The sequence below is a fragment of the Sinohyriopsis cumingii genome, chromosome 1 (genome assembly GCF_028554795.1).
Source record: "Sinohyriopsis cumingii isolate HCF-2022 chromosome 1, ASM2855479v2, whole genome shotgun sequence".
Lineage (NCBI taxonomy): Eukaryota > Metazoa > Mollusca > Bivalvia > Unionida > Unionidae > Sinohyriopsis > Sinohyriopsis cumingii.
The window spans coordinates 49,264,203-49,276,878 of record NC_142961.1 but is presented as its reverse complement, the minus strand read 5'-3'; the positions used below and the strand labels follow the sequence as shown (position 1 = coordinate 49,276,878).

The 12,676-nt window shown below is 35.7% G+C and overlaps 1 protein-coding gene across 14 annotated transcripts in view; it reads left to right on the top strand.

Moving 5' to 3' along the window:
• LOC149806838 (uncharacterized) overlaps window positions 1–12,676 on the top strand; it is a 141,463-nt gene that overhangs the window by 104,402 nt on the left and 24,385 nt on the right. For 11 of the 14 annotated variants that reach the window (XM_089958342.1, XM_089958414.1, XM_089958393.1 and 8 more), the window contains 3 exons: window positions 133–921; window positions 3,825–4,073; window positions 7,480–7,527. In XM_089958342.1, coding sequence (XP_089814468.1) covers window positions 133–921; window positions 3,825–4,073; window positions 7,480–7,527 — 1,086 coding nt within the window. The remainder of the gene's footprint in view (window positions 1–132; window positions 922–3,824; window positions 4,074–7,479; window positions 7,528–12,676) is intronic. The other 3 variants (XM_089958365.1, XM_089958352.1, XM_089958406.1) reach the window with 2 other exon arrangements.

Here is a 12,676-nt window from a genome sequence, read left to right as displayed (position 1 = left end):
TATAGTAAGTTTTGGATTATGTCACTATGAGGGGCAGCATTTCTTGTCTGTGATCATGTTGCTAACTTGGAAATTGTTTTATTAAAAGTTGTGAAAATACAAACTTTTTGTTTTTTTTTCTTTCTTCTTCAGTGCCTAGTGTAGCTGGATTCAAGATTGCAGCTGGGGCATTTTCACAGAAAAGTGGATTTAACCTGCCATGTGTTGCTCAGAATGAGTCTTCAGCACCATCCTTATTCAAGTTTGGAAGCACTTCTGTTAAATCTGACACCACCACCACTCCTGGACCCGTTGGGTTTAAATTTGGTGACAGTTTTCAGTCTGGTACGTCTGGTGAAATGAAAACAACACACAGTACATTAAAATTAGGGGACAGCAATACAGGTACAAAAACTAGTAGTGCATCTGTTGTGGATAGTCAGGTGAAGAAAGTTGACTTCGGTAATTCAGACTTAAAGGTTGGTGGTGAGACAACCGCAATTACTGTTGAAACAAAATCTGCATCTACTGCTGTTGGTGGAACAACAGATATTGTATTTGGACAGCAGCAAAATGTAGGATCAAATAATGATTTAAATAAAGGAAACTTAACAACTGAGGAATTAAATTTCAAACCCAGTGATTCAAACACATCTGGCAGTTCTACCATTAAAACTGGAGGATTTGAATTTAGATTCACTCCATCCAGTAGCAATCAGTCTAATTCTACCTCATTTCCTTCAAGTACTAGCACTGGTGGTTCTTCATTCAACAAGTCTACAATTGACTCATTAGATTCCTCTGGTCAGACCCTCAGTGAATCGCAGAGAACAAGTGGAGGTATTACAACTACATCTCAAATCTTAACACAGTCAAATGTGTCTAATTCGATGGTGAATAAGTTGGACAGTCAGCAATCATCAGCTCCATTGAGTAAAGCAGGTATTTTACAAACTCTGTCTCTTCTTTTCAATCCTACTTTGACTTCTCATTCTTTTATTCTATTCCTCTGCTTTTACTCAAGGTTAATAAAGTTTTGTTTGATAATTTGCCTAATTTTTGTTTTTGTGCTTTAGGCTTTAATGTTTACATTGGTCATTTAAGCCTGTGTTCACAGTGGGAGCATCTTGATTTGGTTCTCTTTGTCCATCTGTCACAAGAAGCTTGTTAGCAACATTGCAGAGAAACTACTTAACAAGGCGAACTTAATGTTCACTTACATCTTGCAGCTAATGGGTGGGAAAAAAAATGAAGAATTTAATAAATTAACATAATTTTATCCAAGTCTACGGACTGATAGTTAATACAAGACCAAGCTCATGTTCTTGTGACCTTTTCAATATAGTTAAGTAATATTTGCTAATGAGGCTTATTTTTATATTCATTTGTATATTAGGTTAGAGGTGATTATAGCTATCAGGGCCTGAACATTTCGTTTTTTGACTTGCTGGTCCAGGGGTAGTAGGACCCCAAATTGCTTAGGTCCACGTGAGCCATGGACTGGTCAAACAGCTGAGTCTGATGTGAATATTTACTCGAGTGCTTTAACATAATCAAGAGACAGGAAAAATAACAAAATTAATGCAGAGTAAAAATTCAGACAGCTACTTCATTGCTTATTCAATCATAAATAATTTTACTAAGCTGAACATTTTACAGTTTTTGAATCGTGTGATCATACATTTTATTGGTGGGTCTTTGAATCTTGGTGCTTTTGTTAACTAAAACTTTGTCTAAAAGCTGTCAACATGAGCAAAACATCAAACCAAATGAACTAGAACACATTTGCCACTAAAAACTTGTTTAAAAAACAGATGGAGAAATCAACCTTTGGTCAGTTTATATACTATTGTTAGTCCCTGAAAAGTAACAAGTCACTTGGAAGAGTCCAAGTTTCCTCTGACCTTTCTCACACCAATTTAGACGTATTGTTATTTTTGTTGCCAAAATACCGAAAATAGGGTGGGAATGGTGAGAGAAATCTTGGGACTACTTGGCAGATAGCTCAACCTCGGATGAACTTTGCCTTGGCCCTTGGAGTGTACATGTCAAGTGCCATGTTTTCTCAGAGTAAAGCAATCAGTGTGCAATGGTCTTATCTGTACAGAAATAAAATAGTTCTGGTCCCTCTGACATACTGAATAGCTTGGTATCCACTCAGCTTTGCAAATGCTTAGGCAATTGGGGTGTCTTGATGGTTGAGAGGGGTATGTTTTATTTACTAGCAATAACTTCTGGTGCAAGTAATATACTTTTTGCATGTTTATCATACTATAAGTGGGTAAGTTATAAAATTGGATGTGCCTGTGAATAAGGCACTTGAAAGATTGGCTGACTTGTCTGCTGTACATATTGGACAAAACAAAACGACCTATTTTCATCATACTCAACCCATGGTCTTTTTCCATTGATCATGGAAAGTCCTGATATGTTTATTTTTATAATTTCCTTCCTTTTTGCACCTGGGATGTTTGAAATCCTTCAGTGCAGCACAGGTTGTAGTGGACAAATTCCCTGTAGTTGATTCTTGCCTTCCGACAGTAAATCCATACTTAAACAAGCTTGTAGTATTTAGAACATATGGTAAGTCATTGCTATTGATGCTTAGTTTTAGCTGTGGTTGAGAACAAACGTTTGATTGATGAAGATCAATCTTACCCTGTTGAACAGCATATTGCATACAGAATTGGCAGATTTTCAGCAATATTTATAACCACCAGTCTCACGTGTGTGTCAAATGACTTGATTGTATCTGTGCACTTTTATGACTTATTTTCAGATTTTTGAAGGATTAGCAAAACCATTTTCTTCAGTTTGTTAGGATAAATAAGAAATATCAAAGATCAGATGGGCTAGTGCTGCTTACATATGGTCGATGGCTAAGAGGAATTGCTACCGGATCTCAAACCACCATTATTTTCAGGCACTGGCAATATTTTTTTTTTTTTTATATTTATACTGTTGGGATAAAGACCTTGTTAGGCCACCTAAACAAAAACCACTTGTGCAGTAGACAAATGAAATTTGGTTTGCATGTTTTTATACATGTATGTAGAATTATGATTAGGTTTTTCAGTCATTATACATTATAGCAATTTTTCAAAGTTTTTTAATTTGTATGTCTTTCAACTGGCTGATCTTTAGCGGGGACATCCACATTTACGAACAAAAAATCTAGTTCATGGTGAAGTTGTACTTTTTTCTTAGTCTTGGAGAAGTTTAGCTGCAGATTTACAAAGGGCATTCAGGGCATTCATCAGTTGTGTATTAGTCAAGCAAATCCTAAGTACTTTTGTTAATCTTTTCCCCAGGTTTTATATCATTCATATTTTGGTTCAAATAGCAAAAGTAATTATTTGCATACTTGTTGAGACCAACTTAGAGACAGTGATTTCTATTATAAATTTAGGAAAATAGTAAATTTTGTATTTATGTAGACTGATGTGAATATATCACTGTTTTCAAAAGAATAAGTTTTATGATCATTTGTTGTGATAAAATTGAGCATAAATTTCACAGGCATTTTCAGCTTATACTAATCTGTGTCACAAAATTTACTATATCAAGGTTCCATAATATTATTTTTAAATAATACTTTTGCAGGGGAGGACAGTTTAAAGTCCAGCATGCCAAAACAACTAAAAGTGATTATTGGGCAAGTTAAATGTAATATATGTTGCTTAATTTTTATGTAGCCAAAAGAGAAAAGTCTGTTTTGAAGACTATTTCCCATGCATCATGCTTGCAGGTCTAGTAGGTTATAATTTGAATTGTCTCCCCTCCTGGATGACATTCATAAATTTCTCATGAGAAATAAGTATGATATATATTGTCACTTTTTGTAGAATCCTTGCCAACAGATGGTTTCAATATCAAGAGTCCCACACTGGCTCAAGCAAATGCTGCCTCAGATACCAACAAGCTTGCTATAGGAGGCTTTAACTTCATATCCAAATCGAGTGAAGAAAGTAAAGTGGAGGACAACAAGCCATTTGTGTTTGGTGCCACAGCGAATGCAGTAGCCAACAAATCAATATTCACACTCAAGCCCAGCTCTGAGACTTCCAAACTAAAGAGGACTAACAGCGCTGAAGGTAATGGTATTTGATGTATAGGTTGCTACTGATCACTTCCACCTAACTGCTGTTTGCGTGGGTTTGAGTTTCAAGCTTCCAGTAGCTTTCTGTGGGTTGCTGGATCTTACCAGGATTTTCCTGTGTTCTAACTCCACCAGTTATATTGGCTGCCATATATATCTTGCATAAAAAGAAATGGTGTTAAACCCATAGCAACAATGGTTATACTGACATGCATAGGGACACAGATGAGACACTGGTGTCCATTGAACTTGTTCGCTTGATTGTGGTTTTTGTCTTGCATGCTGTCTTTTTTATGACCATTTTAGGGTAGACAGACTTGGATCAGAGAGATAGTCTGTAGTTTGTTCTTCTAAAGAATCATTTGGAAATGTGATTTGCATCTTCTTGTGAAATTCTGTGATTAGAAAAAGGAAGTACCAGATCAGGCTATATATAAAAAAATCCATTGTATATGCTGAAGCATGCAGAAAATAATAGTCATTTGTGAAAGTATGAGACCAAATATACCCCAGAGATATCATATGGAAAATGATAAGTACTTTATGGATGCTTTCCTTCGCTTGATAATATTAGCAGTTGTTACCTATCTGATGTCCTTGCACTTTGATGATTGTGAAGAAGGCTTTAGCTGCCAAAACAACATTTACATGACTTGAAAAATCACTTGAAAGCTAACACATTGCAAAAACTGTTGACAGTAATGTTAGAGGGAATACAATAGAAGAATTTGACTTTTGCAGCATTGCATGTGTGTTGTCAGTGGTATCAAAGAAGATAGTCTTAGGGCTGTTCCAGTAAAATATATAGCCCCGGGGGGGAAGGCACTGTAAAATTCAACCAACCCACAACAGAAGCAATTAAAAAAATTATGATCCACCGTCGGATGTGTTTTAATAAAAAAAACACTGCCCAATACAGAAGCATATTTTTTAAACATAATTTCTGGCTTTGGGTTAGTGGGCGGTAGAAGCGATTTTTATATTGGGTTGGGGACAGAAGTGATTTAAATGGCAGCTGGCTGGCAGTAATCTACTGAATTCTTATAGATCATGTAATCTACTGCATATTTTTATTTGTATTCATTCATTATAATCAATCTTTTGTCCTTTTGTTTGTTTGTCTGTCAGCCAAGTATGTCTCTGATACTATGAAATCACAAATTTTCATGGTGGCTTATTATTTGTAGATGTCATTGATCAGTCCCTTAATACCTACTAATTTAACATCCATGAATACAGATTTTATAATAGATATTTCTATTCTAATACAGAAATCATGAATTTGTATCCTTACTAAACTGTATGTTTACTAAAGTGATCACTATGTCTTGCTATTTTTCTCTGTTCTCAGGCATGCTGCTTTTGATTAGAATAATAATTCAGTCTTGTATTGTTTTAAACGTGTGGTCAGATTCTGTGATTCCTTGTTATTGTTTTTTTCAATAAATGTTTTGATTAACTTATCATACTACATGATTTGTTAGAAGAAAAAACATGGATGCCTGAGGAAGTGATGTTGCATTATTTCTGTCTTCTTTTACACTATATCATTTCTTGTAAGAACGTCTTTTTAAGTTACCAATGACTTATTTTTATGCCTTGTTGCAAGACTAATATAACGTTATAAAAAAATATAGCAAGTAAAACATTTTTATATCATAAGTTAGATTTTAAAAAATGGATGAAAGTCAAGGAAACGTTTTTCTCAGAGTACTCATAAAATCAATGTCACAGCAGTTAACTGTATTGTCAACAGCATCATCATCATCATTGATGGCCTAGATATAACATTCTGCACTTTCAATCCGGTTGTGGCAGGTTCTATCTCCCACTTCTAGTATTTCATATGAGACTTATACGTATGACCTGAGGGGCTTTCATGGCAGAGGGTATAATATGCTTGCCTTGTGATACAGATCTTAGGGACTCCATGGCAGTGGTACAAAATGCTTGTCATGTGATTACTTGCCTCCAGTGTGTAAATGAGAATGTTGCCAGTTATTTGTGGAAGGTCAGTGGTTCTACACAAGTGGTGTTTGTGTCTCAAAAGGACTTGGATTTTCTTCAGCAGTAAAACTGGCTGCCATATATAGATTCTGTTCATCTGAAAATGGTGTAACGGTCATAATGATCTACTGAAACCTGAGATCTCATGTCTAAATGACTTTGGCTGTTGGAGATAAAAGTCAAATCAAAAGAGGCTTTATGTGCCAAGTGTACCAAGGTGCTTGCTTTTACATCACTTGCACATCTCACAGAGTGAGTTTGCGTCACAGATCAACCAATTTAGGTTGGTGGTCTTTCGGGGTTCTTCCTCCACCTAATATGTTGTTAAAAAATCCCCCCAAAAACAGATCAAGCACAATCAACCAACTAATCAACTGGCAACAGCAGCAAAGGTACTAGTCAATCATTTTTGCCACAGCTTTATGAGTTTATAACTTTTGACTCCAGTAATTTTTGTAGACCTTTGAATATCGTCAATTATGCCTTTCTGACAGTTACCTAAAAGTCATCATCGGGGGCCCCGAGTGGCAGAGTGGTCTAAAGCGCTCTCCATTACGGATCACTGCCATCTCACCTCTGTCTGTGTGGGTTCGAGTCTAGGATTCGGCTAACATGGGTATGTGAGAAAGCTTGCCAGTAGCTTCTTGTGGGTTGGTGGTTCTTCCTGGGGTTTTTCTGGGTTCTTCCTCCACCATTATCACTGGCCGCCATGCCTAGCCTATCGTGTGCTGAAATATGGCGTTAAACCCCACAACAACAACAACAACAACAAAGTCATCATCATTTGGTACAAATGGATTTTTCATGGTGAGCATATGAGATGGAAAAGTCCAGCAATCCTGCATCACACATTGCCGAAAAGTTAAAATTTCAGCTGACTTAAATTTTCTCTAACAGTGTTCATTGTTCCAACTAGAAGAACTGTTATAACTTATTCAAGCTATATTCACCAATATCTGGAGATATGCATCTGTAATAAATATTTGTAACAAGCTACGAGAATGCATCAGTGTTTTTCATTGATGCATTTGAATTGAGCTACAACCACTATCATCAAACCAAGGAATAAAATTATTCACATCTCTCAGGCAGAAGTAGTGTATAATCATAATCTGCCAAAAGATTTTTCAATTTTTAAATTTGCCAAATATTTTTCTGACCATAATGATTCAATGGACATATCCCCAGAATGGACAGAAACAGACCAGAAGGTTAAAATCGACTTGATACATCTTTTAAGTAGCTAAATTCATATTGGTTTAGTTAACTGTACACCCTTTATTGTCTTCCTTTTGATGAAATTTCTTACTGAAGCTGAGAAAATAATGTTGCACACATAAAAAAAGAGGCACACTTCTACTCATTATTGTTTTTGTTATACTTCTCCATTCCAGCCTGTTCTTATGATCTTGTCCCCCCACATACTGTTTGTCTTGTTTATGGTATGTATCTAAATTTCTCACTTTTCCTACTACTATACAAATGTTCTGTGAATATGCATATCAGTGTGAAACGCAATGGGGAGACTAAATCCAAGATTGAAAACCTCTACATTTCTGGATTTATTCTTCTTGGATTCCATATTTCTGCACAAAACTTAAGAGTTCAGAACTCTGTACTAATTCAGTTCCCACTGTAAACCTGTGCAAACACCATGATATTAAAATTCAGTAACTTAAAATTTTGAGTGCTCATGATCAAATTTGTATCAGTATAGACACATCTATGATGACAGCTTTTGTGAAAAGAAAACCACAACAGCTGCACCATTTTCTGGATCTATACAAATTTGAAATGTGTGCTTTCAATACTCCACCAAAGAGTCAGCTGCTGATTTCAGTAATGAGTCGTCCAAACTCAGATTTGTAAAGGGACAGAAATTATGTTAATAAAACAATGTCCCTCACTTTTTTCAGTTACAAGTAGGACAAGCTCTCAAAAGATTGTTTTTTGCTAAAATCTTACTTTCATTATCAACCAATCAGGGACAGTCAAACCCATATATACTCTATTTTATCTTCACTGATTTATAGTATGGTTCTCGTTCTTTCACATCTGTAGTAATGTGAGTCCTTTAAGAACTCTCCATGGTTGTAAGCCTTTTTCAGCCATGCAGTTTTGTGTGTGTATGTGATCTCCAATGAGGAATTGGTGGCAGGAGGAATAGCCATTGTTAAATATCTCCCTAATACTTAAATATCTGTCACTCTTTCTTACTGTTCCACTCTGTTAAGGCTCTAATGAAATCAAAATTCTCAAAGAGATGTCATCTTTAGTTGTATAGCAATTATTACTGTGATGTCATTGGGCATGGTCACGTGGTTGTGGTGGTGTCTTGGTTTCGAGGACAGAAAGACCATAGGCTTACTCCATATCTGACAGCTAATTACGATGTTATCAGGAGAATTAAAAAATTTTTAACACTTTGGTTGGACTCGGATACTTGATTCATAGTCACTGAACAGGTTCTAAAATTGATATGTTTATTTTGGAGTTATGTTCCTCTATCACATTCAAGATTTGGATATACCAAAGGTGAATAGTATAGTTGCATCCTAAACTACTATCGTGGCTACTTCAAATGTTATTTAATGTAAGACTTTAATGCAGGGAACTCATAGCTTCAGTGATTTTTGGGTTAAAAAAATTAATTTCTTCTCAAACAACTCAATTTGGTGCAGATTACATTGTTTTTTAATGATACTGTGAGAATTCTTGATGTGTAAAAATTGTGCAAGAAATGAACAACATTAGATCAGAAAATTACTACCATTGGGAAAATACTGATAGGAATATACAGAAATAATGATATTATTAAGTAGAATATGTGGTGACAATACAAGCGCTAGTTCTCTAAATACATTTTGTACAACTATTCCATTATTTCTAACAATAATATGGCAATAATTTCTGCCCACTTTTTACTTTAGTCCCTTGCTAATTAATAGTTTCAGATTTTACAACACTAAGTACATTTTACATTTTGTCAATAACACATCATTACAAATATTTAGATTGCAAGAAAATAAAAGTTACAATTGTATTATAAGCACTGGTACCAGTAAGACTAAAGGAGATGGTAAAAAAAAGAATCAGGATAAACAGATTAGTAGTGTAGTAAAGGATCCATATATCAGAATGACATCAAGTATTGTTTCATCAGATTCACCATTAGTTAATGACACTGCTTAAAAATGTAGTGTACTAGATAATAGACTATTTTTGGTTATCCAATTTGTAATACAAATACCAAATGATGGCTTGGAACCAAGTGCCAAAAGGTCGGCAGAAAATACCACCATGATCAAAATATACATAGGAAGAACTGAACACAAACAGAACAAATTTTATCCATCTTGCTTCGAGTTTACACAGATCAGTCTCTTATGTTCAGTGTCATTTAATTTTTGCACATGGAGAGCATGTACTTCATTTGGTCATACATCTGCATGATATAAAAGCTTGTCTCTTTATTCTTTTGTTGCCATAGTGGTTCTGCCAACTAGAGATCTATGCACACTTATGTTGTATGGGGATTCTCTGATGTTCCTTATGGTCACTAATCTGTTAACTGTTTCTGAATTTAATATGATCCTCCTCCTCTGTGTACGAATATTATTCTGTGCTGTGAACTCCTTTCATTGCCTGCTGTCTGAAACACATATGCATAACTAGCATGAACAAGTTACTGTTCTTTATGGTTGTGCAATTTTCAACGTCTCACAGGTATGGCCCCATGGGTATTCTCTCTTGGATATCTCTGTTCCAAAAAGAAAAGTTTTGAACCAGAGTCTCATTAGGATTTTAAAACTAAGAGTCCATAGCTCCCGTTTTGGTAACAATATGAGTCCTGCCAGCAAAAGTTGCACTCCCCTCCCAGAAAACTATGCAGATTATAAGAACTATTGGTTGCCATAGAGTTTAATTTTACGTTCTTTATAACACTGACATAGCTCTTGTTTGTCCATCAGAGTGAGTCTGAATTTTTTCGATCCAGGGAAGGTCTTATTCAAAGCACAAAGCTAGGCATCACACACTTTCTTACACTTGGCTACTGTCTCTTTCAAACTATTAGTTCTAGCAACTTTAGTACTCTCCTGAATCTCATTACAGTCTTTGTCAGTTTGCTGTTGAACCCCAAAATACTCATTCAAGTCTAAATCTCAACATGTCATGATTCCTAGGTCACAAGCACTGCTTATTCCGTTACACTCGGAAATGAACACAATAAAGAAAGCTAAAGTTGTTTATTTGATGTACTGTTATAAATGACCACATGTACATCTCTGGGTCTTTCTGCCTCTGAATTCAGGCACTGTAAATATCAGTAGATTTTCCCAACCAGCTGCCAGTCAAAGCCTTTGATCTTGTCGCTCAGCTATTACAGCATGTACTTTTGATGTTCTCTTATAATGGTGACGACTGGGGGGTGTGTGCTTTCAGCCACTAAATTCTGTCATTGTAAATATCAGCACAGCTAACTGATCGACACATTTTCCCACTGCAGGTGACTGAAGCAGGACTGGCAAGTCTTTGAATTTTACCGCCCACCTAAATAAAAAAACAATTGGCATCCAAATACGCGTGATTATAAGCATTTCACTAACGTGAACTCTGCAAAAGATTCACTTCCTTGAATCAATGCTTTGCTATCTCTTATGCTCTTCCATTATGCTGTATTAAGGTTTTAAGTCCAACATTCCCATAGTCTGCTTGTTCAGACATGGGTATCTTGAATAAATATAACCACCATAATGTCCATCCAACACGTACATCGGACTCGTACTCTATATCAATTTTGGGCTCAAAATCACACACTGGTATTTCATTGACATTTTCCCAATGTCCAACAGACCGGTATACATGAAATTCATTGTCCTCATAGCTATCACCAGCCAGTATTTGCTGACTGAAAACGTCGTCTGAAGACAAACCGTGTTGTGATTCAGCCATTTTGGGTTCCTGTGTGGCCCTTATTTGAAACACGCATTTGTAAAACTTCCATGATGAAAGTAAGGCTAAAACTACCATAAAATGCTTTTTTCAGAGCCAAATGAACCAATCAGATTTAGTTTAACAGCCATTCATGTCGAACTGAAGTATCCAGATATCTGGCTGTCACATCAAGTGCTGTTAAACAGCCGCGGCAGCACGAATTACGTCGCAAAATGCACTTTTAAAGTTAAAAGTTTAATAAAAATTGCATACTGCACAAAGCACATTTTTTTTATATCCGTGACGTTGACATAATTTGCTGAACGCGTATCACTGCTTTAAAAGTACGCAATTTCATACACATTATGTGCACTCGCATGTACTGGCATCATTTTCGGACCCAATGTTTTATTCATGTTAGACCGCTAGAAGGTGGTTAGATGCGATTTTAAATATATATTCGTGGTTTTTTTTTTCTGACAACCCCACCAGCGATTTCTCATTTTGTTAACACAACCAACAACAGAAGTGATTTTCCTAACCAACCTTCCACTGTCAGAAACAAAATTGTTTGAAACACAACCTCCTACAGAAGTTTTTTTGAAGTGCCGTCCCTGGGGGGATATATGTTTTACTGGAACAGCCCTTAGAAAAGTTAATTCATTTGGTTTTTCATGCAAATAACAAGCAAAATAGACCATGACCATAAATGATCTCACTTTATAAGGCGTTTTGCCCATTATGATTACACCATCAACCCACATTTTCAAATAAATGGGGTTAGTTATCCATTTTCAGTCTTGGTTGCAACACTGTAAAAAGCTTAGTTCTATGACCATAATTAAAGAAGCAGTTAGGGTTTTCATGGTTCTTAAAAAAAATCTGCTATAAAATAATGAAACTTTTGCCAATTAAGAGTTAGGCACTTAAAACCAGTTATAGCATGTTTTTTTAATATAAAAAAAGCATTCTTTTTGTATAAACAGTTCTATTGAAATTGAGCTTCACTGAATCATCTTGAAGTGGCTTACATAGCAGTCATAAGGTGGGAAACTAAGTAAAATCTCCTACAATTGTAAGCCTGTCTGATCCTAAGGAGTCCTCTTTTTCTTGATTAGATTTTGATAACCATCCAAACTCTGTACCTGATATGCTTTCAGTTTAAAACGAGGTTCCCACGTTACCGTGAAATCAGGAAAAAGTTAGGAGAAATGATAATTTTTTTTCCCGACCGTAAAAAGTCCTTGAATTTTGCAAATATTGACCAAAGTCTGGAAAAACCCAGGAGTTTTCTTCCACAGATGATGCAGTTGAGTCGTAACTGAACTGATCGTGATTTAAATTTATCGAGTTCTAATGAGAATATTAGGAGGTTTTAGTATGGATCATTTGGGTACTTGCCATAAATATATTTGTTGAGACAACCCAAATGCTCAGTGGATTAAATTCATCTGGTAGACTTTTTGTTTCGCAGACAGTTCGATATCCTATCTTTTTTTATATGGAAAGTATGAAAACCAGTCTAGAACCACAAGTGGCCAACATGGTCGCCTTAAAGCATAGCCACTTTGCCCATGGGTTAGCAAACTTATATGTTGTTAAATCGAGTTATACCTGCATGAAATCAATATGGAAATTATTTATTTTCTCAGAAAT